Source organism: Chiroxiphia lanceolata, chromosome 2, assembly GCF_009829145.1.
Source record: "Chiroxiphia lanceolata isolate bChiLan1 chromosome 2, bChiLan1.pri, whole genome shotgun sequence".
NCBI classification, from domain to species: Eukaryota; Metazoa; Chordata; class Aves; order Passeriformes; family Pipridae; genus Chiroxiphia; species Chiroxiphia lanceolata.
The window spans coordinates 117783014-117810279 of record NC_045638.1 but is presented as its reverse complement, the minus strand read 5'-3'; the positions used below and the strand labels follow the sequence as shown (position 1 = coordinate 117810279).

Sequence of the window (27266 nt, the reverse complement as noted above, 5' to 3'; positions counted from 1 at the left end):
CCTCTGGCCTCAGGCAGATGAGACTTCCAAAATTGCTTGCAAATAAACTTTAAGGTTCCTTTGCCTTGAAGTTTATGTAGATACTGCACTCTAATTGGAATCAGTAATGTAATCCTGGTACAGTGTTGGAGACCAGAACAACATGAAAGCAAATAGCAGCAAAAAGAAAAAAATGGCTATATTGAGATTTAAAACCCAGGTTTTTCGAAGACATCAGTGTCCTTTTTTTTTTTCCCCTTCATTTTCTCAGTCTGCTGTTTATATTCAGTGTTTTATATCCACTCGCAAGTTTTTGCCCTTCTGTCTGTCTTCTGCTCTTTTATCACCTTGGACATACCTTACCCAGAAGGAAGAAAAATGTGGATTTAAATTACTTCTGAAAGAGAACAAGGTATTTATCAGGTGTGTGCTTTGCCACTGTGCTGGGGGGGAAAACAGCTGTGCAGGAAGGTACTTTATGGTCCTTCAAGGGCTTAATTTTCTGTACAGAAGGTCTCTTTTCATCTCTGGCTCCTGATTGGTTTGGGAGATAGATGGAAGGATTTCTGGGTCAGTTCTGTAGAAGTGTTTCCTAATTTGCCAGGATTCCAAAAGTATTGGTAAGAATGGAGTAGGAGAAGTGCCTGTGAAGGCTCCTTCTTCCTGGGACATGAGGGAAACTGAAACAGTTAAATGGATGAAATGTTTTGAAGGAAAAACTGCTAAAAAAGCCACAACCAAACTAAAAGCTCTCTCTCTCTCTGTAATTCCCCCCACTCAGCCCCAAACAGGACAGTCCCTTTCCCTCCTGCAGGGAGGTGTGGGGGGTGTTCTCTGTGCTGAGGTGGTCCCAGCCTTGTGCTCTGTGCTTGTGTCAGCTGGGGGGTGCAGTGTGGGAGCTGCAGGTCAGACCTGGCCATAGGGGTCCCACCTGTCTTGTTGGGCACCTGTTCTGTACAGGCTCCAGTCCTGTCTCCAGTAGCTGCAGTTTTCTCTCCTGTGGGCTGTTTTGGAGGATGTGGTGTTTTAGGAAGGCGCAGGCACGTTTGCTCAGCTGAAGGACAGTGCTGGTAATGTCCCCCACTGCACCCCAGCAAAGGTAACAAAGGTGTGTGGCCGTGCCTGCCCAGGGTGTTTATGGAGCTGTGCAGAGCTTGGCCTGGTTCAGAAGTCAGGTAAGAATTCTGTATTGCTGCATGTAGTGCTTTCTGTACTACACTGCTGTGTAAGTCTTGATCTCATCACTTGTTTGGGCAGTGACTCGTGTCACAGGGGGCTGCAGGTTTATTCCCTCCCCTATTATCCAAGTGGTCCAGCGGTGCTGGAAATTCACAGGAACTGAGTGGCAGAAGGGGAAGTACCCTCTGCTGTGGACTGGTAAATCTGTAGTACAGTTCCTCCTGAACAATAACAAATCTGGCGTGCATCTGACTAAGCCACGTGTCTTTACTCCATAACACGCAAGAATTGCTGCATTTCAGAGCAAAGGATTCTAGATTTTGCTTTTTGTGGGAAGAAGGTCTCAGAGGGAGGAAAGGGCGCTGTTGGCATTGCTCCCGAGAGCAGAAAGGTGGCAGACTGGAGCTCATTCGTAGGCCGGGGTTCATTCCACCCGCTTCCAAGTGCCCGTTCGCAGTCATTAAAGCTCCGTGGTCTTGCTTTGGCTTTCATCTTGCCGCCTGTTTGTGAGAAGTCCTGATGGCTCCTGTCTGTTGTGTCCCCAGGGCCCAGTCATTTACGCGCAGTTAGATCACTCCGGGGGACAGCACAGTGACAAGATCATCAAGTCAGAGTCCGTGGTCTACGCCGACATCCGGAAGAACTGAGATGAGATCCTAAGCTGTCCAAAGGAGAACACACACACACACACACTCTCAAGACTGGAATTGCTTGAACAAGATTTGACCCAGAGAACTCACATGTGGCCTTTGATGCCTAGGCTAGGACCAATGCATGTGCATACAGAGGGAAAGATATATATGTATTGTGTGTAAATAGTCTATTTAATCGTACAGAAGTGAGACCAATGTTGCATGTTGAAATGCGGTAAGAATTTTTGCTTATAAATCGCCGATACTCTTTTTTGTATTATCATGTGTGACGAGAGAGAAAGTGAAAACTCGCATCACGATTTTTAAATATTTTTATCTTGATTATTAATGGAGAAACTGGAAGATGCCTGAAGATTCTAGATTGACCTGGAGATTCCTTCTTTCTCTTTTTTTTTTCTTTTTTTTTTTTTTTTTGCTTATAAGGCCTTCTTTTGTTGAGATGAATATAAAGGAGACATCTTCTTTATATCCACTGAATTCCTTATGTATACAGGGTATTTATCTTTATCTTTCTTTGGTCAGATTCTCGGTAAAAGCTGCCTTCTCATGTAAACTAGACCCTCTCACTTGGTCTTGTAAGCCAAATTGTGACTCCTAGCTGTCAGAAATGTATGTCTTAGCAGTGTAAGTGAAGGAAATCTTTAGGCCTACCTGACCTGTGTAACACGGGTCACAGAACTGTTTACTTCTCTATGAGCCCAGCTTTTCAAGATTAGTCCTTTAAGGTGCAGGGATAGTGTTGATCTAATGAATTTTGTGGAATGGTATGAATGGATTTTGTGAACACTAAGGAGATAGTGAGTTAAAGGCATAGGAAGCTGTAGCTGTAGGTGGTTACCTCAGACTCTGTTGAACCTTTCAGTGAAATGTTTCTTCCTCAAAGCTGTGTCATTTCATGTAAGTGTGAAAAAGGGCTCCAAAGGATCTGGAAGCTGTAGTACTCCCTTACTTCTCCCATGGCTCCGTTATACCACTGTCACCTCCTTAGAGGTGCTTTATCTGTTCTTAAAAGCCTGTAGTGGATGCTGAATGACCTCTGGAGAATGTCTAGGGCTCTTCGGGTTTTTTGATGTGGTTTTTTTTTTTTTTGGTGTAACCTATATTTGCACAGAGGATGCAGAAGGGCAGTTTATTTCCTTCATCTCTGCAGGTCTACTGCTTGAGTATAGTTCCCCAGCTTCTTGTTTCTAGGTTAAACTCCTCCTAGATTGTTAAGGATCTCTGCTGATGAGGATCTTTCTTCTGCTGATCCACAGTACCCTGAAATCTGGTGCTCAGAGCTAGAAGTGGCATTCCAGCAAAGATCTTTTCAGAGTAACATTTGGTAGAAGGATTTCTGTTTTGTACATCCTAACGTGGTGTCGTTTGGCCTTTTTTTGTGGCAGCAAATGATTTTCAGTTTGGTCTGTCATAAAGGCCTTGTCTCTGATTCTTACCCATTTCCTAGTTCTGTCTTGTTGCACAGAATCAGTCACAGAATGGTTGAGGTTGGAAGGGACCTCTGGACATCATCTAGTCCTCTGGGTCAGACAGAGCAGGTTGCCCAGCACTGTGCCCAGCTCTGAGTATCTCCGTGGGTGGAAACTCTACAGCATCTCTGGGCAATCTGTTCCAAACAAACTCAAGCCTAATGTAACACCAAGTAAATGAGAAATAGTTATAGGCCCGTGGAAGACCCTTTCAGAACCACATTAGATAATCCTTTCATTATAACAGTGGAACTTTAATAGCTGGTTTTTTGTACAGTGGGGGTTTTTTTCCCAACAAAGTTGGGCATGCCAACACTATATCCCTTCATCAGGATCAGACTTCACAGGTTTTCTGACAACACCTGCCTTTATTAGAAGTCGACAGCTTTATTTTTGTATACATGCACTGGCTAGATTTTAAGACATTGTCCTCAAAGCCAGAACCAGCTTCTTAAAACTGAGGCTCAAAAGGAAACCATGGATTAATTTATTCTGCTAGATGTCAGTTCCTAATCCTGCAATATCTGAATTTGTGTAACCCTTGTTCTGGGACTTGGCTGATATCAAAGAATGGACATGTTTCAGGATGTTTTTAAGATATCAGTTTTCAGACGTTTGCCAAGTCCTGTTGGGAGCTGAGACACTGTGCTGTGGCAGCTCTGAAAATTATGTAGCATTTTATTTTTTGGCAGTAATGCATACAAGATGAAAAATGAACAACTTTCTTCTCCACAAAAGGCCTTTAAATATCATTTTCTACTTCAAGGATTAAACAGGGGTTTTAGCAAGACTCCACATGATGGGCTATGATGCTTCTTCCCAGTGCTGGAAGCTGATGGAGTGGGACCTACTTGTCCCAGACACACTCAGGGGCAGTTTTCCAACTCAAGCTTCCATCTGTTGATACAGTCCAGTATCTGTTGTGTGCCAAAGCACTGTTCTTGGTTGCTGCAGTACTCACACTGGTGACTGTAGCCAGCAAATTCTTTACTCAGAAGGTGGGGACGCCCTGGCACAGGTTGCCCAGAGAAGTTGTGGATGTCCCGTCCCTGGAAACGTTCAAGGCCAGGTTGGATGGAGCTCTGAGCAACCTGGTCTAGGGGAAGGTGTCCCTGCCCATGGCAGGGGTGTTGGAACAAGATGGTCCTTAAGGTCCCTTCCAGCCCAAACCATTCTGTGCTTCTGTATGATCTCCTCAGGTGCTGGATTCTGCACCTGGGACGGGGCAGCCCTGGATGCACGGACAGACTGGGGAATGAGATGCTGGAAAGGAGTGCCACGGAAAGGGCCCTGGGGGTCCTGGTGGGTGGCCTGCTGGCCCTGAGTCAGCAGTGCCCTGGCAGCCAGGAGGGCCAGCCCTGTCCTGGGGGCATCAGACAAAGCATCGCTGGCCAGGCCAGGGAGGGGATTGTCCCACTCTGCTCTGAGCTGGGGCGGCCTCACCTGCAATATTGGGGCAGTTTTGGGTGTCACAGTATAAGAAGGATATTAAGCCACTAGAGAGCATCCAGAGGAGGGCAACAAGGATGGGGAAGGGTCTGGAGGGGAAGTCGTGTGAGGAGCAGCTGAGGGCACTTGGTGTGATCATCCTGGAGAAGAGAAGGCTGAGGGGAGACCTCAATGCAGTTACAACTTCCTCGGGAGGGGAAGAGGAGAGGCAGGAACTGATCTCTTCATCTCGTGACCAGTGACAGGACTCGAGGAAAAGGTGTGAAGCTGAGCTGGGGGAGATTTAGGTTGGATATTAGAAAAAGGTTCTTTACCCAGAGGGAGGTTGGGTACACTGGAACAGGCTCCCCAGAGAAGTGGTCACAGCACCAAGCCTGACAGAGTTCAAGAAGTTTTGGACAGCACTATCAGGCACATGACTCTTGGGGATGGTCCTGTGCAGGACCAGGAATTGGACTCGATGGTCCTGGTGGGTCCCTTCCAACTCAGCACGTTCTGTGGTTCTGTGATTAGGAGCAGAAAGAATCCTGCTGCTGCTGCTTTCCTTAACTACCAGGCTATTGCTTCCCAACATTTGTTTTACACTTAATAATAAACTAATGCTTTTGATGTGGTTGATGGAGAACCTTGATTTTGATCTACCTGTGTTCATCCCTGTACATCACCATGTTTCTCCCCAAGAAAGTATTTTCGAGTAAGAGGGAGAATTGCGATGAATGCAGTGATCAAAAACTTGCTGCTATGAGAAGATGGGGCTGGCCTTGCCTCTGAATTCTGCTACTAATGTTTGTTTCTTTTCCTGCTGGGATATACTGGAGAATCTGAGCACAATTCTGATGTGGTGCTAACTTTAGGAATCACACTAATCTGGTGCTAACTTTGGGAGACGTGCTGATCTGGTGCTGACTTTAGGAGAAACACTGATCTGGCTGATGCTGACTGATGTAAGGAGACACCTCCTTGCATGGCTTTTGTCTGGCTACGGGTACATGAATATTGCCTGGACTGAGGAGGCACCTTGCAAGGCTGCTTGGGTCCTCTTTGTGAAGGCAGAATGAGCTTTGAAGTATTTTTAAGAAACGCTGAACATCTTTTTAGAAAGAAACAAAAATCTCTTTCCCCAGGAATGGCAGAAATCAGTCTGAATCCCTCTCCAGTGGTAGGGCTGTTCAATTTTTTTTTTTTTTTTTTTGGTCATAAAAATGTGAATAATGTAGCTATTAAGTAACAGACTGAAGTCAAAAGGACTTCAGGCATTGTGAGACAACACTTGTGAACTTTCTGTTCCATCAGGTTATCTTATCTCATTTAATGATACAATAACCTCTGCTGATGAAAGGGACTGATGGTGAGTTGGCTTACTTAGTAAAGTCACAGGAGACAGAGGACTTCTACTTCCTTGATGGGTAAAGCAAGCAGAGGTTAAAGTCAAACAAGGTCATCGTATCCTGACGTTGTGGTGACCAGAAGTTTAGCTCTGCTTGCTCTGCTGCTCCTTGCAAGGTGGAAAAAGAACAGCTTGAACTTTGAGCAGCACGAAGGGCCTTGCCCTTGTCCTGCTGTAGGACTGCTGCCAGCTCTTTTTAGGACCATCTATTTTAAAAAGAAGTGCTGCTTGCCAAGCTTGCAGCAGCCCAGCAGAGGAGTAGGTGCCTCTCTTGAGGCAGCAGCCTCAAGGAGTAAAACTAGGTGGGTCATTGCTCCTGGATAGTGGACCTGGGGAAGGTCTGTGTGATGGAAAAGACTTGCAATGAATTCTCTTTTATTCATCATGCAAACAAAACTGGGATCAATCTGAAATCTTCCTTATTTTTGAGTACCATAAATGAATTTCAGGAGAAGGATTACAAATAATTGTAAGGTACCGATGGAAGTAATTTGGGAGCTGTACTCAGTACATCAGATTTCCACTGCCCCTTCTGACTTCAGCAGTTGTTCTGTGGGGAAGATGGTCACCATGTTCACGAGGTGGCACTAAGAGCCATAACAGGGTGGCAAGTACGTCCCTGTAACTCATTGTCCAATGTGTCATTTACAACCAGAGACCTGCAGGGTTTTGTTTTCTCTCAAAGCTTTAGTGATATTTCAGTTTGCGACTAGAAGAGCTGTAATTCGGTTTTTAAACTTTTTAAACCTGTGAGAACTGTTTAGGTAACCATCTGTAACTGCAGTAAATATGTATGTGCAACTTGGGAGCTGCATCGCCTTAGAGTGGATTCACTGAGGTCAGGCACAGACTGATTTGATTTGTAACCAAAACACCTTCAATCTCTATTGAAATCTTGTCTTGGAATTTTGCATTACTAATGTATCTGCCTGGGACCTCAAATGCTCTTATTGTATAATAGGTGATGGAAATATTTTCTCTTTAAAACCACCAAAGTGGAGAAGATGGGTAAGACTTCTGGGCTGTTCTAGTATTTAGGTGACATTTTTATATGGGACACTACAAAATCATGTTAACTACGCTCAGCAATTATACTCTTCTTGAGGCTTCTCTTTCCCTTCTCTTCACTGCCCTAAAGCTAATAAGCCCTTTCATTTACAGGTATTTTTGCACTCTAAAATCTTAAGTTCCATGCCTTTGGAGATCAGTGTGCTGTGCAATGTCTTCTGTCTCCCTGCAATGCCAGCTGTTCTTACGTGGTAAATGTGACTGAAAACAGAGTACACGGGTACTTGTCTTTTGTGAACCTCTGTCCTGGAGGTGTGCAAGAAAACAAACACCTGTAAGACAGGTGTATAATCTGTGTGAGGGAGCTAGATATGCATTGCATGGCCTGATTACTTGAAGAGCCAGTGTACCAACTGTTAGTGCTTTTGCTTTTACAGACTCATCTGGAAACAGTTATCTTGGATATTTTTTCTTGAATGGACTTCCATGTTTTGTATTGTAATCTTGTGAATATTTTAATACACTTTTTTTTTTTTTCCCATTACTGGTTTGCTGGATGAATTTTACCTGGTTGAGGATTGGGAAGGGAGGGGGACTGAAACACAACACCTCTGCCTCTGGCAATGTTCTTCAGTCACTGCAGCCTGTGTCCACTCAGCAACAACACAGCTGGAGAGCTCACCCTTGGAATTCACACCCTGTGTTACTGCTCCGGCTGGAAGAGCCAAGGAATGCAAGTGGAACTGTAGCAGAACACTACTGGCTTCACTGTGGGACAGCCTTTGAAAAAGGGGAGCTGACAGAGTATCAGGTGCATGCCTTGTAAGAATGGAAAATGCTTTCCTTGGAGTGTCCTGCACAGATGCTTTGCACAGGATAATAGAACACTGTACAAAGGGTGAGTAAAGGAGGGGACCATCGGTGCCACAGCAAGGTGCAGTTCCTTTCCACCCCTGCCATGCTGGAGTGATAACTCACTTGAGGCTAGGGGAGAGTAGGGGTGGAGAGAGACATAAAATAGGACCTTGCAAAACTCCAGTATTTCAAGGCTTTCATTTTCATGAAAGCTCAATCCTGAAGAAGCTACCTGGTCCCTGTCATCGTCTCCCCTGGATATAAATTCCTGAGCTCTGGTACTTCAATGCAATGCTCTTCTGCCTCGAGTTATAAAGGATGACAGAAGCTAAAACACCAGTGGCACATACTAGTTTGTTCTCCTTTTGTGGTGGCTGAGAAACAAATGAAGATACACATAACTGAAGCTGGAAAGGATGTCCTTAGCTACCAGGAAAGAGCATCAGGGAACGAAATATGAATGCTACTCTACTGTTGTTTTCTGAAAGTGTGGTAAACCCCTGCCCAGGTCTGAGTGTGACAGGAAAGATCACTTCAGTCTGAGGCTTTGGCTGTCACCAGCACTGTGTCACTCCTGGAGTCAGATAAGGTGAGACCCAGCAACTCATTCCAGGCACAGTCCACAGTCAGTGTCTCTTTAAAGAGACAATACAAACACACAGTTTTGCTTTGATTTAAAAGGTCACCCTTTATTGAAATGTGTGGTGATACTTCTGTTATTTGCACTTAGAAAACATTTGCTCTCTAGGCATTTAAATTTCCTCTTTGATTCTTCTCTGAGGAAAAGCACATTAAAATTAGTGAAGCTGGGTCCCATGGGGATGGGTTTGTGCGTTGTTAGATTTGACCTGTTGGGTTAAGCATCTCTTTACTGCACCTGCTCTTGTTGTTTTGCTTTTAGCTCCTGATTATACCTATAGGAAAAAAACAAATAGCACAGGCTAAGAATAGAATAGTTACAATAACAGTGTCTTCCTAACAATCTGTTCAGCAGAGGAGGTTTAAAATTACAATGAGCTTGAGGGTGGAAACTCAGCACAGGATAGCTTAATTCATGTAAAAAGTTCCAAAGTAGCTAAGTTTGCTACATTCCTGGCCAGTCCTGAAGCCAGAAAACTCCAAAGTTTCCCTCTAGAAATAATTAAAAAAAAATGAAAAGTGCTGCTCTGCTTAAGAATCCTTTGATGCTGCTGGAACTGACAAGATTCAATGCTGAAAGCTGAGAGAAGTGCAGAGCTTATGAGGACAAAGTCTAGGCTGTTTGTCAGTCAGAACCACAGCTTTTAAATGCCTTAGACCCAGAAACTGCAGCTTACATGGAGCATTCCTTAACACGTGCTCTAGTTGGATTGAAACTATTTAAATCTTCCCTCCAACTGAACTGGAAAACTAACAGCGTAGCAAAAGAGTTGTGCAGTGTTTAATTAATCATGCAGTTCCTCTTGCCTGATGCACTGACATTGAGGCTGGCAGCATTTATGAATTCCTGGTTAAGAAGAGGTGGTTGGAATGCTCAGTTAGAGAAGGTGGAGAAGCCCCTCTTAACACTTACCTCCATATCCGGAAGAGCTGAGAGCCACCGGCACAGCCAACAAAGAAGTTCACAGCAAACAGACTCCAGTTTTTAGGAATAATAACTAGAGAGTATCGTGACCAAATAAGGCCTGTTGAATCAAATGGAAGGTTTAAAGATGTTAGTCCTTCAAAGCAAAATGCTCGGGCATTTCCCTAAGTTTGGAGACTGATACGTGGGCCGGTCTAAGGAGACAAGTTTTACAACTTCATGTTAGACAACTGCTTTTTTCATAGCTACCTGTTTCTCAGTGATAAGTGCAGCAAGTGCCACTGGGATGGCTACAGGTATGTACTGCATTTTCCCAAAATAACTAGACAGTAAGGTCAATCGTAGTCTGAATATCAAACAAAAATCTCTGTACTCTACAGAGTAGAAACCTTAATTCTCCAGCACAGTTGCAGGGTAGTGGTATTTTGCTGTAGTATGTCCAGCTTGGATAATTTAACCTGAAGAAAAGGAGGCTCAGGAGTGACCTTATCACTCTCTACAACTCCCTGAAAGGAGGTTGTAGCCAGGTGGGGTTTGGGCTCTGCTCTCAGGGAACAAGTGACAGACAGGGCGAGAAGAAATGTCCCCAAGTTGCGCTGATGGGGTTTAAATTGGATATCAGGAAAAAACGTCTTCACTGAAAGGGTTGTCAGCATCGAAACAGGCTGCCCAGGGAAGTGGTGGAGTCATAAGATGTGCAGATGTGTCATTTAGGGACATGGTTTAGTGGTGAGCTTGGCACTGCTGGGTTATTGGTTGGATTCAATGATCTTAGAGGTCTTTTCCAACCTAAATGATTCTGTCATTACAGACTATTGCTTCTGCCAGTGTGAACGTTCTTGGCAGGCAGCAGTGCAGTAGTCCATGTACCACTGCTTCCAATTCCTTGTAAGATCTGCAGATTCCTTCCAGTTAGTGTAAATACCCTGCCATTCTTTAATCCCTAAAGTCTGTTTAAAAAAAGTCACTATATCCTGGCCCGATTTCAAAATTACTTGATCTGAAGCAAAAGAGGGCACCTACTGGAATGAGTGGTCTCATGGTAACTTAAGGGATGAAACTCATGTCCTAACTCTTAGCAGTTTGGTCTGGACAATTGCAAATTGTCCAGACACGTGTAGAAAACTGTTACATGATTACAGAACACTTACAGGTTTGATAAAAAGTATACAGCTGTCCCAGAACTATCATCCAACAGCAATAGTGAGAGCTGGCATGTTACAGATAAAGCCTTTCTATAGAAGTGCTGATTAGTGCTGATGGAGGATTTGGAAAGGAGTGTATTCAGGTTCAGAGATGGCAAAAACATGGAGTAACTGTGGCTTTACCTGTGGCCATTAGTACTGCAGACTGTGCTGTGCTGAGCTTTTCTGCTGGTCTGGCCATGTCAGCCAGTCCAGCACACACCAAACCCTGTAAAGAGAAATTCAGTGAGCACCAGTGCAGGACCTCCTGTAACAGGTCAAGGGATTTACAAGGGGAAGTTGCTTCCCAGCTACATGCATTATGCAGGAGAGTGGATGCACTGTGTGAGCAATTAGACTCTTGGAGGCACCACCCACTTCCAGTCCCTTGTGGTAGGGATAAGGACACAGTTATGAGGGTTTCAACTGGCTGGCAATAAAATCCCAGGCAGTGGCAATTTTTTTATTAATTCAAGAACGAGGTTAATTTTAGCACAGCTGCTTTCTTAACCAAACCTGGGTTTTTTTGTAAGCAACAAGTACATGCTTATCTAAATAAGGCCCTTTTTCCTACAGTTCAGGCTAAGATATTGCTGGTAAAGATGTAGGTGTGACACCGTACAGTCTTCACTCAGCTTCATTTAAAGGGGATAAAAGTGCTTATTTTTAAATATAATTTCAGTAAAAGTGGAAAACTTCTAGGTGAACTGAGGAATAGCTTGGCTGATCTACTTGTGACAGCATTAGTAGTAAACACACTGCCTGACTTGTTTGTTGTGTTATTGCCCTCTACTGGACATATAATTTCATAGTCATGTTACAGGAGTTCACAAAAAAAATCCACAATGGCAAAGTGAGGAACCAGCTGGCAGTAGCAAGAGCAGGTGACATCCTTGCTGCTTATCAAACGAGGAGATCAAACAGCTTCTGTGGGCTTGGAGGTCGTTTTGTTTTGTCTGTGCCAATACAACAACTATGAGGAGTACAGTGAATTAGGAGGAGGCAAATACTTCACCTGGGCACAAACAGAGGCCAGAGGTACAGCCAAGTGGGAAGTGGAACCTCACAGGATTCAGAGAGCCACTGACAGCCAAAATGGCAGCTGCCTTTTTCTTCTGTTTTCTCAAGACTACCTTGCACTCTGACATGCTTTAACCTACCTTCAAGCTTAGGAGGCCTAGGGATTTAGCTTCCCTAAGATCCTCTTCAGATTCCTCAATCTCTGAAGAAATACATGCTTTAGGGGTTTTGCATTATGCCAGCTCATGCCTACCTGGAGCTAGTGTTCCACAAGAGAAAGCTTTTGTGAAACTTGCAGTGAAAAGTACAGTTTTTCCACAAAGCATTTTCTCCCTACGTGTTGTGCTCTGGGTTACCAAGGTTAATTTTGTTCCTCCACATATATTAAAAATTAGAGCCCCAGTGTTGAATCTTTCTGTAGGCTCAGATATCTGCTGGGAAACCATTGCTTTCTCAAATGGATTGCTGCTGATTGACACCCAGACACCAGCTGGGATCTTATACTTACCCATTTCATAATCGGTGCCCAGAAAAACACTGTCTTGGGACCTGAGGGAGTGGGGGAGGAAACAGAAAAGAAGTTAAATTATTCAGTGAGATGTAGCTATTTTAATACCCACAGTAAGTTTGGGTTGGTTTGGGGCTTTTTTTAAATAATGAATTGTGTGAATTAGCACAGTTTCTACCACTGTACAAGCTCTAGCACCTTATATCCATAGTTCATCAACCTTCAGTTGTGTAATCAGCCCACACACTTCTGCAGCAGGTGAGTAGGATTTTGCATGTCCATTCGAGGACACCAGAGCAGGCAAAGTTGATTTATGAGTGAAAAGAATCAGGATAAGGCCTAGGAATAGTGAATACAGTTTCCAAAGAATGATTAAAACTTACTTTACAGCTGCACTAGCAGAAATAGTATTTTAAATCTTTGCGAACTGAATATTGTAAACTAAAACTCAAAAATATTTTATTACTAGGACTGTAACAAGCCAGTCCCTCCTTCCTTTACGAAATCACAGCCCACCCCTTCACGGTGCAGGCATTAGATGGTTCAAGTGAGAGCACAAATCACAAATAGAAGCAGCAGTAAGTGTCACAAGGAGAGTGTTCTCTAACCTGCACCTCTCAATAGCCTTGTCTTCCTGGCAGAAACAAGGCTTCAAACCCACACCCCAGGAATCTACCAGGAGGCAAAGGAGGATTATGGAGGAAGAAGAGTTAAAAATCTCCAGGAGAAAGGGAGAAAAATCAGTGGAATGGGCTCTGGGGGAAAACAGCTCTCTTACAAATACATGTATCTTGCAGTGGTGCCAAAGTGGCAACTGGTTGGTTAAAACAAAGCACTGTAAAGCCACAGCTACAACCATGCCAGAAATCATCAATCCAAGACAACAGCTCCAAGTCTTGAATGGGAGCCCACAACCCAAAGTCAGGACTGTGGTTCCAATTCCATCAGAACACGGGGTTTAGGTCTCAGTGTGCCACTGTTCACCACTCTGGTAACATCCAACATGAAGCCAAGTTTTCACTGTAACGTGTAACAGGTGTAAAACGTGTTACACATGAGTAACCGCCAGGACTCTGCTTGCTTTTTATGTGAGCTACTTTTTTTTTTTTTTATGTGAGCTACTTTTTCACTAACAATTCAGCCTTAAAAAGACCTTGCAGCAACTGTTTGTGCTCCCTGTTTTAAGCACCCTCAGGTTTAAAACTGTGACTTGGGGCAAATGTGACCGCTGGGGTTTCCACGGCAGGCACCTGTGAAGCAACTCATAATTTTGGGGGATAAGACTGTTAAAAATATCAACTGCTCTGTCACCTTAAAGGCAGCTGGGACCTCAAAAGGGCAGGGCAGAAAGCAACAAAAAGTGGCCTGGCAGCTTTGTATAAAGCCCTCTTTAACCCACGCTGCTTGCGATCAAGCTTCACGCTGCAGTTAATAACTACTAGCATTACTTTTTATCTAATATTGCTGAATAAATACAGTATTATCCTTTAAAGATACAAACTTAAGTTGCTGCTCTCTCAGGCAGCTGCTCAGTGTAGCAGTATCAGGCTGCAAATACAGATTGTTACAAATCAGTCTCACGGAGGCCCTCTGTAAAAGGCTTTAATCCCTATCATTTAATTTATTCTAAAAGACAAATTCAGATTTGGAGTACCAGAGAATGTGGGACGAGTATAAATTATTAAACTGACACTCCATAAGCAGCCACTAAAGTTTTCAAGAAGGCTGACGTTAATTTTTATTAATAATAGATAAATAACTCCATCATTTAAAACTGCTGACTACAGAAGTAAGAAACAATGCAAGGAGGCACAAAGGGAAGGTACCAATCCAAGCTGGTAATTAGGGAATACTGTCAAGTGCCTGGAGCAGAACACCTCTCCTGGAAGCACTCCAGCAAGCACCCAGCCAGGGAGAGCTCTTCCCTGATCCCGACATCCAGAATTTCTCGAGGAGCAATTCGACAGCAGCATATCAGAGCAGGGGGAATATCACAGGTGTGACCAGGTTATAGGATTTATGACTTCTATTAAATGCAAGAAGTCTTTGTGCTGAAAAGTTTGGTTTAATCAGGCAAAGTGAACCCAAAAGGCCAAAGGGGAGGGGGGACAAGCTGAGCCCAGGCTTTCCTGTGGCAGCCTGGGGAGTTGGTGTGCCTGGCCCTCCACTGTCCTCCAGCAGTGCCAGCCAAAGAAACAGATTTTCAGACCAGGCATCAGTTATCTCACTGGAAGCTTTCTTTGTGCCAGGAAAGAAGAAAGCACATTCTCCATCCCTCACAAGTGATTCATAATTCCACGACAATGACACTTATATTCCTAAATTAGACTAGAAATCAGGATATCACCAGAGATAAAATGCCAGCCTTTCATTTTTAACCTACTGGTTTTTTTTTTCCTAGTCAGAGTGACATCTATTGCATAACTTTCTCACAGACACACCTTCAAGATGTTCAGAGCTGAATCAGAAGTGGCAAAGGTTCAGTTTCAGGACCTGCTTAGGGCTTTTCTCATGCAGATAAATATATGTGTGTGTGTGTGTGTATATATATATATATATATATATATATACACACACATAAAGAGTCCATAAAAAAGGATTTATTAATTACAACATTATGGTGGTGAACAAAAGTGGCCCATGGGCAGTTCCATGAAGTGAAAAGCACTGCAAGAGAACCCCCAAAGCCTTATTCAGTTACTACTGCAGATCTGGTGAACAAGGAACACAGATATTCCCAGCGCTTTCTGTGCCTTGTATCCTACAAAAGCAGCTTCCAGCTGCTTTTCTCACAGATTGAATGTGTCTCTCAGCACCTTTACAATGGAAGTATTGGATATATTGGCTTTTCATATATAAAAATACATTAATATTAAATATATTGGCCTAGTGAATTCAGTATAAGCCAAACATTTTGACAACTGCAGGTTTTTCATTCTTTGTGATTTCTGTAGAAAAACAATTTTCCTCCCAAGAAAGACACCGTTTCAAGAGGACAGACTGAAAGCCAAAGTCCATTTTCACAGTGCATAGTCACTGGGTGGGTGAAGAGTCAAGGATGCCTATCCCACTGACACGAAACAGTGGGAACAGCAGCCTATGGAATTCCAGGACTTTATCGAGCACTGCTTTTAATTGCCCGACACAGTTTGTTTACAGGACAAACAGTACCTAAATGGCACCGAAGGAGATCATTTTACAGGAGGCTTCTCCCTAATAACACAGTCCCCCCTGTTTGCTCATGCAAAGGCAAGCCGTAGGTCAGGTGAGGGGAGCTCATTCCAGGGAAATTCCTTACCCCCAGCAGCCCTGTCAGCGCTCTCCCCCGTCCCTGGAAGTGTCCAAGGCCAGGCTGGATGGGGCTCCGAGCACCCTGGTCTGGTGGGAGGTGTCCCTGCCCTTGGCAGGGGGGTTGGAACGAGATGCGCTTTAAGGTCCCTTCCAACCTGAACCATGCCGTGCTTCCACGAGCCTATTTTCCATTCTGTTTCCCCAGCACATCCACTTGGCTGCCGGGGCCTCCAGGCTCCTTTGGAAGCATCGAATTCCCCCGGAGGGGCTCTTGGCAGCGCCGCCGCTCCCCGCGAGCGCCGTGACAGCGACACCCGGCTGGGACCACCCGTGTGGCGCCTGCCTTTTTGTATTTCCCCTTCCCAGACACGCTCACGTCCCCGTTAAGGAGCGGAGCCACCGCACCCGCGTCCCCGCTCCCGCCCCCCGGCCAAGGTGACCCCCCGCGCGTTACCCGCCGGGTGGTTGTAGAAGGGCCGGAACCGCGGCGGCAGCATGAGCTCGATGCGGTCGAGCAGGCGGTGGTAGGAGGCGCGGAGCCCCGCGGCGGCGGCGGCCATGGCGGGACGAGCGGGGCGAGCGGGGACCGAACGGAGGCGACCAAAGGGGACGGCGGCGAGAGCGGGGACCGACTGCGCGTCCTTCCCCCGCCGGCCGCGCCCCCGCCGGCCCCGCGCGCTGATTGGCTGTCCCCGCAGGGGGTGGGGCGGGGCGGGGCGCTGAGCGCAGCGCCATTGGCTGAGCGGGCTGGCCCCGCCCCCTGAGGAGATCTGGCGCGCCGTCCGCCCGCGGGAAGGGCACCGGCGCCCGGCTTAAAGATGGCCGCCGGCAGGGCGGCTTCACTCTCCCGCTCAAGATGGCCGGCGCGGGGGAACCCTAATTAACCCAAACCCAAGATGGCGGCCTTGCGGCTTCGCCCCGGTTTGACTCCAGAGAGTCAGTTCGGCGGCCGGCCACGCCCACGCTGCCCTCACTTGGGGTCGGGGTGACGTCACTGTCTCTCGCGAGACGCGCGTCAGTCCCGGCGCCCCCTCTCCCTCCCCCCCGATAGGCGTGTCCCGCCGCGTGCCCGGGGGGCGTGTCCCGCTGCCGGCCCCGCCCCCCGGCTCGCGGTCGGCGGCGGGGCGCGCGGCGGGCGCGGGGCGCGCGCGGGGCCCGCTCGGCGGTTCCCATGGTGATCGCGCGCGCCGGCCCGTCCCGGCGCTCCATCGGCCCGACCCCCATCCCGACCCTCATCCCGACCCATCACCGCCCCGCTCCCCCCGACACAGCGCGGGGCCATGTCCCGCGGGCGCTGCCCGCACCTGCTCTGGGACGTGCAGAAGCGGAGCCTGGGGCTGGAGGAGCCCGGATTGCTGCGGAGGCACTACCTCGGTAAGGGCGGGCGGGACGGGGGGTGGGAGCCCTTCCTGGCGCCCCGCGAAAGTGAGGAGGGGGCCGGGAGCCCCTTCCCGCCACCGCCGCTCCGCCCCTCGGCCGCGCTGTCCCGCAGCTCCCAAGTTTCCTTGGACACCCCCCAACATTCCGCTCGACCCATCCCATCCCACCCCGGCGGTGCTCCGGGACCTCCGTCCCCCGCCCCAACCCCCGGCGGTGCCCCAGGACCCGGCGGTCCCTCCGCTTCCCGGAGGAACTGTTGCACGCGGGGATCCAGCCGGGAACTTGGGCGGCGGCGGCGGCGGCTCGGGATAGCCCCGGGATCATCCTCGGAGGCCGGGCAGGGTCCGGGTGTGCCGGGAACAAAGCGCGTGAACGCCCGTGGGATAATGGCGCGGGCGATCCCGGGGTGTTCCCGGGGGTTCGGGAGCCGGGACGCGCCCGGTGCCGCCCGATCCAGCCGGGATTTGTGTCCCCGGCTCTCCAGCCCCGCGCTGCCCTCGCTCCCACACCCCATCCAGGTTATTTCCACTTTGGAAGTTAAACCCAGCGCTACTCTCAGTTCGCGAGGCCGCGGGGACGTTCCTGTGGTGCAGAAGGAACTATCGGTGCGTTCTTTGTCATGGCGCAGGTTTCGTGCGAAACGTTACCAAATATATTTAAAAAACCTCCACAGTATTTATTCCCGTGCCTTTGGAGGTGTGGCGATCCATGGTAGCGCCGCCGTGGGTTTTTGGGGAGGGGAGGGGGGGTAGCTCTCCAGGGAAAATGGGTTGTTCTTTTGTGCTCGAGTGGCAAAACAATTCCTGCCTTTTTAGTCGAAACCTCCGAGTGCTCGAGATGGAGCTGATTTACAGCGCTGTAAAACGTGTGTCTCCTTGTGCCTCCCAGGCGTTTCTGACCGTGGACGGTATTGGTTTTCCTCTTGTTTCGTGGTGGAATTTAAGGTGGGATATCACATTACCGAGCCTAACTCGGTAGTTTTCTGCCCGTGGTCCCTGAGCACTCAGTAATCCACCGAAGGAAATCAAGGTCATTGCTGGTTGGTTTTCACACCAGCGAGGGGTGTGTGTGTGTGGAGGGGGGTGTGTGTGTGTGTGTCTGTAGCACCCACATGTGCAGAAGTCCCTTGGAAAGGAATTTTGAAGTCCTAAAATTAAAAAAAAACCCTAATGGTCTAGCTGCTTTTGACTTTCGTTATGTCTCAACAGCTGCTTTTGGCCAAGTCTTAGCTGAGGGTTGTCCTAACTTTCAGTGATCAATCCTTCTGATTTTAGGGGGTTTGGGGTTTTGTTTAGTTTTGTTTTTGTTTGGCTTGAATTTTTTTTTCTGCTCCAGTCAGAGCAGAAAAGCTCAGTGTTAAAATTAGGACCGTAGTGTGCAGATTCTGAAGAAGTGCTCTAAGACCTTTTGGATCTTTTTGCTTTTGCTATTGCATGATTGTGTCTCTGACAGCTATAGTATTAAGATTTGATCAGTTGAAATCATCCTCCTGGATTTACTAAGATCTCTTTTCTGGATGCTGCTCCAATAAAATGTACATAACTTTAACTAAGAACAAAATTCCTCTGGCGGCTTAAGGTTAAGGTCTCGCGTTTACTGTTTTTCATTTAACCTAAACAACTTCAGTAGCTTTATTGCCTTGAGAAAATAGGACCTGGGAGAGCCTTCCCACTGAATTATGTTGAGATCCACGTTGGTGGTGGCAGGACATGCTCAGTCCTTACTGACTCCTGCTTTTAAATAAGGGGTTGGTACATGGTGTGCTTGTCTTGTGGAGCCACTGCACTTTTGCTCAAAATAGTGTTTATGGCCTTAATAAACCAGGTGTAGTTGCTTGTGTGCAGACTTACAAGACAACAGGCCCATTGTTGTGCCCTTTTTGTCTGTAGTTTGGTGTATATGTGGGTCTCTTCCCTTTCAGACTTTGGCAGTTCCATGCAGGAGCTTTGTTGTTTGGATGGGTAGCCCTGGTTATTGGTCGTTGCTGACCTGGTCTGAACGGGAAGGAAGGTTTCTTCCTATTCATAATTTTTTTAATAGCAGTGTGGCTGACAGAACAAGTGCAAGAGGAGCATTTCATTTTGGCTTAGAAATAGTATTGAGAGACTTGAGACACTGCCCACGTGCATTTTTTTTGCTTTTTGTTTGTTTGGATGGATTTTTTTTTTTTTTTTGGTAAATTTGTCAAAGCCCTTATGGATGTCAGTACAAAATTAAGAAGTTTATGTATATCTTCATTATCTGCTGCTGTTTTTCAGCCACCAAATCAAATGAAAACCCTCATAGCAAGTCCATAACTACCAATGTGTTGGAGGGAAGAGGTGTCTGCGTGCACAGTGAAACCTTCATTGGGATAAAATCGTAGTGTTATACAAAGCACCAGAAGTATTGAAAGTGACTCTGTATTGAAGGAAGACATCTGAGAGCTAATTGCTGTTTCCTATTTACTCCGTGTTTTAGTTTCATGTGAACTGGCAATCAAGTGACACTCTATTTATAGCCCCTTTCAGCTTTTGCAAGCAGCTGCTCCAGGAAGGGGGTGTGCATCGTCCTGTACCTTTCCACGCGGGTAATTCACCCGCGGAATTCATGTCCTTGCAAAACTCCGTCTGATTTTTGCAAGATCCCTGAATAATTGCTCTGAATCCCAGTCAGTTCTGGACAGAGTTCCACAGAAACACCTCGTGAAGGTGGGGCAGTACAAGCGTGCCTGGGATGTGTCCTTCAGAGGTCGTCCCTTGGTGAGGATTCCCCCTGTGGTGAGAGAGGGAGAATGGGGGTCTTAGCAATGTATCTGTTAGCTACGTTTTCTTCAGCATTTGTAGGCTAATTAGTCTCAGTTTCAGACAGTGCTTGTGTCTGTATCTGAAGTCTCCAGAGGAAGCCAATCCTCAGGGAGGGCTGTCAGTAACTCTTCTTTTCTTGGATTCCGTTTGGGCGTCCTCTTAGCCCAGTGCTCGTGGGAGGAGTCCTGCTGCTGGGTCACTGAGGGACTCCGTTGTTAAAAACATCACGTTGCTTTCACACTGGAAAACATTGATAGTAAACTGTAGCACTTAAATTAGTGAAGCACTTAAGTTCGGCTTTGAAAACTGGCAAGTGTAATTGTCAGCAGCGATACTTTCAGAAGACTCTCAGAACCTTTGTTGCAATTTTGCATCGTTCTTTCAGTGACTCGTGGACTTGTAGGTTCTCATAACAGGGGAAAGGTTCAGTGCCAGCACAGTAAAAGACTTCTACGTGGATTAAATGCAGCATATAATGATTTGACTGGAGAAATGGTAGCATGGGTTTCTTGCAAGAAAGAAGGGATCCATAACTTCCCTGAAATATTTAATGTGATGGTATTATTTATTTGTATTTATTTGCTTTCTTGTGAAGGGTCATGCTGGTGAGAGTGGCTCTGTTTAGCCAGTAGGAGCAATGAAGACTTTTCCTTTTCTTTTCCTTTTTTTGTTAGTTTGTTTTGGGGATTTTGTTTGTTTGTTTGTTTATTATTTTTCTTATCTGACATAGCAGGTTATCCAGAGAAAGTCTGCCAGTCTAAAATAAGCTGTGGAGAGGAACTGATGCTGGTTTTTAGCTTGGAGTTGGAAGTTGTGGTGCTTGACAGAATGGAAGCAAATATCAAAATAATCAGTTCTTCCCAATCTCTGATATCCTTGTTCACATACTATATTCTGAAATCTTCTTTTCTTGTGATGTGAAATTTTTAAGCTTACCAGATATCTTAGAGATAGAGCCGTGATGTCTGAGCTTCCACTCCCTCCTCTTTAAAGATTGTTTCATATCTTACTAAGTTTTTATCATCCTGTTTTTTAAGTTTGGGGAAAGGTTTGAAAAATTCACTATAAGAAAACCAGTAGTGAGGTTCATCGTGGTCAAATTTTGTAAAGTTTCAACTTACTAAAAAGACAGCTGTGAATATATTATGTAGGTAGGGAGAATTTACTGGGAACTACTTAGGTTTCAGTAGTTCCCCCTCTTTACAGAGATGAACCATAGTAAAAGCAAAACTAATTAGAGTTTTGAAGTTGATTGCCCTGCTCATAGGCAGGGTTGAAGAACAGGAAAAACAGGCAAGAGCAGCTGTTTACATGCGTGGACAACTGATTAGTTTTGACATTGACTGTGTCACATTCATTAACATATTAGTTTATAAAACCAGTAGTGGTTTGTGGAATGTAGATAGAATTTGGTTCTTCCTAAAATATATTGCCCTGGGTGCGAGGGTGAAGTCAGTTCCTTAAAGTGCTGTAAACTTTCATTCTCTCTTTTGCTTTTCTTGAACAAACAAACAAACAAACAAACCCAAAGCCCAGCAGAATGGAAACTAGAACGCTAGGGAGAACAACCAGAAAGAGAGGTGCTGTTTTGCCCAGTTTTTGCTCCAGCTATATTTGAACGTGTGGTGTCTTGGTCTTCGAAAATAACGCAGAGTAAGAAGGGTTAGACAGCTTTGCTATGATCAGCTTTGTAGCTGGCGCTCTTGCAGACTTGGCAATGGTCACAGTGTATTTAATCAACCTTTCTTCTTTAATTCTTTGCATAATACCTTTGATGTTTAGTTATTTTCAGCTGGACTGTTACATTTCGTATCCTAAGCCTCCTGTATTAATTTTCTCTTCCAACGTGGGTTAAAAACACTCACCTGCCACAGCTAAGCTCCAGAACTGCTAGAGGGGGTTTATGTTATTTTTTTCTTCTACAAGTCTATCAAATTAACTTCTGCTTGAAGAAGGACAATTATAAATTAGCCTGATTGCCTGATTATGAGGACACAAATCTGCTGTTTCAATGTAAACAGTGTAACTTCCTGATGTGCATCATTTTCCACTGCACTTCAGTGTGTGCCCAGAAACCAGTTCTGCAGTGATATATTCTGTCACACACCGAATGGGAAACTGGGCTAACTGAAGATTTGGGAAAGATAGAGCTCAGCTGTATCTTCTTCAGATTTTTTTCATCAGAGATGTTTTCTGAATAATAGAAAAAGGCAGAGTCAGAATTGAAATTCAGGGTGTAATAAATGAGTTGGAGGAAAATACATCTGTGAAACATCTTTAACATGCTCGATCTAATTTTGGAAGGAGGCAGGAAACATGAGGAGAGCAGGAAATTTGGTACAGTCGTTGGATTTTCACTGGTTGTGTAGAAAAGTTTAAGACACATAAGAGCATTGCAGAAAAGAGATGTTACTTCTTAATTGAAATAAACACAAGAGAGTACAGTGATCAAGTATTGCCTTAAACTGGATATGTTTGGAGTTTCTTCACTGTTAATAAAAGCAAGACTTAGTGACTACAGTCCTTAAAAAATTACAGATGAGCAATTCCAAGAACAATGTGTCATCGGGACCTGTTGATAACAAATTGAATTTGGAGGAGTTTAATAAAGAGACTGTGTCTGAAACGAATTCCCTGATATTATCTCATTTAAATGGGTACCGAGGAACAGAAAGGCACAATGTGTACATCTCAAACAGCTTTTGGGAAAAGATGTTAGGGCTGATCCCAGCATACAAGATTAATGATTTTTTTTTTTCCCTCTGCTTCGAAGTAAATCACCTCAGATAATAAATACACCCAGGTTAAATGCTTTAATATCAGTAAAGCAAAATAAAAGCATAGCATAGGAGAATCATCTGGACAAGGCAACAAATCAACGCTGGGGGGTTATAATTTGGTACATAGCAGAAAACCAGAAAGAGATGTGAGCTGGGAGGGAGGATTAAGGTTGGATGAGTATTCCTGGTGCCTGAGTGCTGAATACTTAGTTTTAATTTCAGTCTAATCAGCCTTCTGTTATCTTTAGGATTATTTCCCTTGTAGACTAACCGAGCTATGGAGGTGGAGGTGCAGGAACCAGTTGGACCTGCAAGTGAATTTGGACCTCTAAGTAAATTTGATAGCTTGTTTTGCTGTTATCTCAGGAATCTTTGCTTGTAGTTAATGTCATCGACCTTTTTTCGGTTACACCTTTCCTGTGTGTTTTGTGGTTTAATTGCTATGGTTTGTGCTACTACTTTTGTCTCCTGAGTGTTGTCCAATTTTGCTACTTCTGTGACAACATGTTGATGATCATTTTTAGGTATTTTCTTTTCTAAAAAAAAAAAATACATGCAGGATCTGGGATTACTCGGTGCCTTCTGTCACTCTGTCCTGAATAAAGAGAATAAATTCCAGTGTTTGTTTTTAGGACGCTGGGGATTGATAGGAGTACAGTTTCTGGTTTTTATATACTAACATCAATTTGTAAAAAACCGTAGACCCTTGCAGATCACATTTTTATGTTCTTCAGTGGCATTAGTTTGCAGAAACTTGGGTTTGGGGTTTTGTTTTTTCCTTTTCTTTTTTTTTTTTTTTAATACTACTGTGTATATCAGATATTGTTATCAATTAACTTATTGAGTTTGGATGTTTTAATTTACCAAATCACCAAAATTTTTGCTGCTGTTGTATTTTGCCATATGACAGCAACATTAATGGAAGGTGGATTTCTGGCTTTGCATTCGGCTGGAAGGAAATGATCAAAAACTGGTACAGCTGTTTGAGATTGCTATTTTCTGTCCCTCAAAAATTCAAGAGGCATTTTGTGTTTTTGCAGTTTTGCTTGAAATGGGCTGAAGTACGCAGATGTACTTGTGCTTTTTGATTTTAAGGGATTAACCTTACGTGTAATGTCTGTGCACTGAACATTAATCATGTGTGTTAGTGGCTGCCAAGAAGTGTGAGTGTGTTGTAGGCTTTGCATGTATAATTATTATATTTGAATTAGTCTCAGGATGCAAATGTATTTGCTTTATACTCTTTGGAGCCTCAGTGTTCTCATGCAAACAGCTGGAAACTGCAGAGGTTTGTGTCAAACATATTTTCATTTTTGATTGCAATATTTCATTGAATTTACATTGTGTACAATCTTTGTTCCAGGAATGTGCTTGCTTTGTAAATAACTGCCTGTGTCTTGATCCTGAGTGTTTCAGACAGCTCTGTAGTTAAGTTGTACCTTGATCTTCTAATAATGAGCTTTGGTTACATGAAAGCTGTCTCCTGCTGCAAAAACAAGTCGTGTACAACGTGTACTGGATTTGTATTTCAGGATGAGGCAGTGATGTGAGAGATCCTTTAGATCTCTTTCTTTTATTTATTTATTTCAATACCCCCTCCCACCCCGTATCCTTCTTCCAGTTGGATTGCTTCCATTAACTGCATTAGGGTAGACCATCAAACAAATCTGTGTTCGGTCTCTTTTAAGTTGTTGCACTGCAATACTATGAGTTCTTGTGACTTTGCATGTGATTCCTGATCTTCTATCCTTGAATGTCCCCAAAATAGTCCGGTGGGATACAACTGATCGTGTATCAAGAACCTGTTGACACTTGAGACTAGTCCTGTCCCAGCAGTAAGGAAAAAGATCAATCCAGACACAAAGTGGGCCAGCCTTCAAACAAAGCTCAATTTTTCACAGTTTAAGTGCAAGTCTTACTGTTTTCGTGTCTTTGGGGCTTAGTGAGGTGCTGATTCAGACGTGTCCCAAACGCTTTAGCGCGCGTTGAATCGTTAAATATTGAATGCGAGCATCGCGAGGCTGATCCGCGTCACATCAGTGAATTTTAATATCCCCCTTCTTCCCTCATTTTGTTCTTCAAGGATTTGCAGGCTTTCCTCTGGGAAAATTGAATGTGTCATTAATGCTGACTGCTCTCTGCTTAGCAGATATCATGAGGCAGATGAGGATCCATCCTTCTCTTCCCGGCGAACTGAATGTGTTCAGAATCATTAGTGACATTTATTCAACACTTGCTAAATTATGAACCTTCACTGATATAGAAATTAAAACCTTTATGTCTAAAACAAATACAGAAATTAAACCATTAAACCAAACCCACCTCTTTCCTTAGGTTACATGGCTTTGTTGTTACTGTTATTGTGATCCTGTTATTTACCTTTCCCTGGAAATGAGGAAAAATGTGGTTCCTTTTCAATTTCTTTTTATTTTAGAAACACTGTTATGTCCTGAAAACTCTGTTCAGTGGAAAAGGAGTCCCTTGAGTTAAACAATAGGGTTATTTTGTCATCTAGGATGTTTAATGCAACAAGCTGTATAATTTTTAAGAACAAGGGGTTTTTTTTTCCTATTTGCTTTTAAATGCTCTGTGATAATTTAACCTATGTCACAGTGTTAACGTAATAGGCATCTACCAGCAAGACTCAGCTTTCTACTTGACCTCAACTTTTGACATAATCTATCTTCAAACTCTAATCCTGGGCAAATTCCAAGTGTTTACACTTGGAATCTTACGGGGTTATGACCTGTGTCTGTTGTGGTACCTAAATCTCTATTTATAATTTCTCATGTTCCCCCAAACCCAGCAGTGTGCAGTGCCTGTGGTACTCAGGATTGAGTGGTATGTTTAATTAGGTAGGTGTGCAGAATGGTAAATGCTCTAAGTCAGTTCCCTGTGTCCAGGTTCTCGTTTTCACTGGGACACCCTTGTGGGAAAGGCAGGCCCTGTTTCATTTTTTTTGCTGGAAGACATGTCTCTTTAGATACCTTGGTAAGCTTCTATATAATCACTTAATCTCTTTAAAAATGAGTATCCAGTGAGCTTAAGCAACTTTAAATAGTAGGCTTTTGTTTATCCCAGAACCTTTGTCTGAAATTGGTGCGAGTGGTCCTGGTGGCTGAGCGGGAGGATCAGCAGCCTCTCCCAGACACTCGGAGGTAATGGAAGCACTGGCAGCAGTAATGGACACACACCTCTTCAGCCTGGACATGCCTGCTAGGAATGTGCCCCTCTTAAAAGCAGATTCCAGTATTTTTTCCTTCTGCTATGATTTTCCACGCCCCAGGACTCGTTTTGTGTGAGAGCCCACAGGTGACAGATCGCGGTTCTGCTGCCAGCGGTTCGGACTTTTGTGCTGGGGCAGAGCAATCCCCCTGTTCCAGCTTCTTGGAATCATCTTCTCTTGCTGGAAAGTGGAGCTCCTAATTAACCTAGGGTGTTACACAGATGAGTAGTGCTTGAGAACAAGTACCTGATGGGTGTTTCCCAGTGTTGTAAGGATTGTCTGGGTTACTACGTTGATATCGTTTTTAAAAGAAAATATTCCACATACGTTGCTGTTCCACGTAACAGTTTCAGATGAAGACTTTTCAAAGTCAACAAAAAGAATTTCCAAAGGCATGTTGAAACCTACAGTAATGCTCCTTACTCTGACTTGCAACATTCTGCATAATATTCCTTTTTTGCCTTCAGTTAGTGGAAGGCTCCTTTGATTCTTTTGATGAGAAGAAAGCAGGGCTCGAGTGTGTTTTTCTTGATCTGATGACTCTTCGGTTTTGTGCCGGCATCTGTTTCGGAATTTCGAGGTGTTTTCTTGGGAGACATATTTTAGTGCTGGTGGAGAAAACAGAATAAACCTCTTGCATGTGCCTTTTATCTCAGTGAGCAATTTGTATATGATCATTGGACTACTTTAAGGGATCCAGTAAATATCAAAATTGCTGAAAACTGGCATTTTTTTCTCCTGTTGGAAAACCACACCTGTTTTACCTTCTGCTCAGCTGCAATCTGTGGCAGGAACAATACAGAAGAATTTACTATGGGCAGTGTGAGGGGGCAGGAGAGCTGTCAGAATATAGTGTACTTGTGAATGAAATCCACTTAGCACTAGTCAGCACAGCACACTCACCTGACAACTAGTGCTCAGAATGAACAGATAAAATGCCTTCTCTGAGAGAGGGAGTTGTGCTTTATGCCACACTTTTGTCACTGAGAACACATTAAACAATTGATATTAATACAGTTGGATTTTAAGTGTTGAGTATCTTTCGGGCGTGATAAAACATGGTAAATATCAAACAGAAATTAAACACATTGGTTTAAAGCTCAAATGCTTGTAGATTGTAGCATGTAGTTTGGGAGCCCAATGGGAACTTATATTCAAGAGTGGACACTCTTGATATCTGAAATGTGTTTGCAACTTAATTGCAGCCTTTGCCACAAATGCAAACAAATCTTATCTGATGTTACAGTAGAAGCAAACCTAAGCAGGAGTATTTTTCAAAATGCTTATTAATTACCCTAAAATGTATAAAACATTGCTGAGCTGCTTTTTTTTTTTCTTTTTTTGGTGGGTTTTATTTGAGGTCAAATTTTGCATCAATATACTCACCATGAGATGTTACAGGCTTGCTGGATCGTAATTGAGGGCATAGCATCCTATCTTCTGTAGTTTCTGTCTTAGTGTTGAGAGCTGAAGGTTTTGTGTTTCTTAACACATAAAGCTCATTCCTTAAGCCTGTCTTAGGATTTGAGTTACCAGCTTGATTAACAC

At 44.5% G+C, this 27266-nt stretch overlaps 3 protein-coding genes across 13 annotated transcripts in view; 2 read left to right on the top strand and 1 right to left on the bottom strand.

Moving 5' to 3' along the window:
* MPZL1 (myelin protein zero like 1) overlaps nt 1-7668 on the top strand; it is a 37244-nt gene extending 29576 nt beyond the window's left edge. For 4 of the 5 annotated variants that reach the window (XM_032677866.1, XM_032677867.1, XM_032677865.1 and 1 more), the window contains one exon: nt 1704-7668. In XM_032677866.1, the coding sequence (XP_032533757.1) occupies nt 1704-1805 (102 nt within the window). In that variant the 3' untranslated portion in view covers nt 1806-7668. The remainder of the gene's footprint in view (nt 1-1703) is intronic. The other variant, XM_032677868.1, reaches the window with a different exon arrangement.
* A 973-nt stretch (nt 7669-8641) lies between these two features.
* Nucleotides 8642-16212, bottom strand: MPC2 (mitochondrial pyruvate carrier 2). The gene is made up of 5 exons (XM_032677870.1): nt 16001-16212; nt 12256-12296; nt 10872-10956; nt 9532-9643; nt 8642-8893 (listed from the first exon to the last, which is right to left on the bottom strand). Exons 1-5 carry the CDS (start codon nt 16104-16106, stop codon nt 8848-8850), a joined length of 390 nt encoding a protein of 129 aa, XP_032533761.1. The 5' UTR covers nt 16107-16212; the 3' UTR covers nt 8642-8847.
* A 576-nt stretch (nt 16213-16788) lies between these two features.
* Nucleotides 16789-27266, top strand: part of DCAF6 (DDB1 and CUL4 associated factor 6) — an 81479-nt gene continuing 71001 nt past the window's right edge. For 4 of the 7 annotated variants that reach the window (XM_032680368.1, XM_032680367.1, XM_032680369.1 and 1 more), the window contains exon 1: nt 16790-16920. In XM_032680368.1, the coding sequence (XP_032536259.1) occupies nt 16827-16920 (94 nt within the window). In that variant the 5' untranslated portion in view covers nt 16790-16826. Of the gene's footprint in view, nt 16921-27266 lie in introns of all 7 variants that reach the window. The other 3 variants (XM_032680366.1, XM_032680364.1, XM_032680362.1) reach the window with 1 other exon arrangement.

Excerpts from the sequence above, each read along its gene's own strand:
- MPC2 (XM_032677870.1), bottom strand. The coding sequence starts at position 16,106 with ATGGCCGCCGCCGCCGCGGGGCTCCGCGCCTCCTACCACCGCCTGCTC. Across the intron at positions 10,957-12,255 it reads GGGCACCGATTATGAAATGG|GGTTTGGTGTGTGCTGGACT; the intron begins GTAAGTATAAGA and ends TTCTCTTTACAG. Across the intron at positions 8,894-9,531 it reads CAGCTCTTCCGGATATGGAG|GTATAATCAGGAGCTAAAAG; the intron begins GTAAGTGTTAAG and ends TTTTTCCTATAG.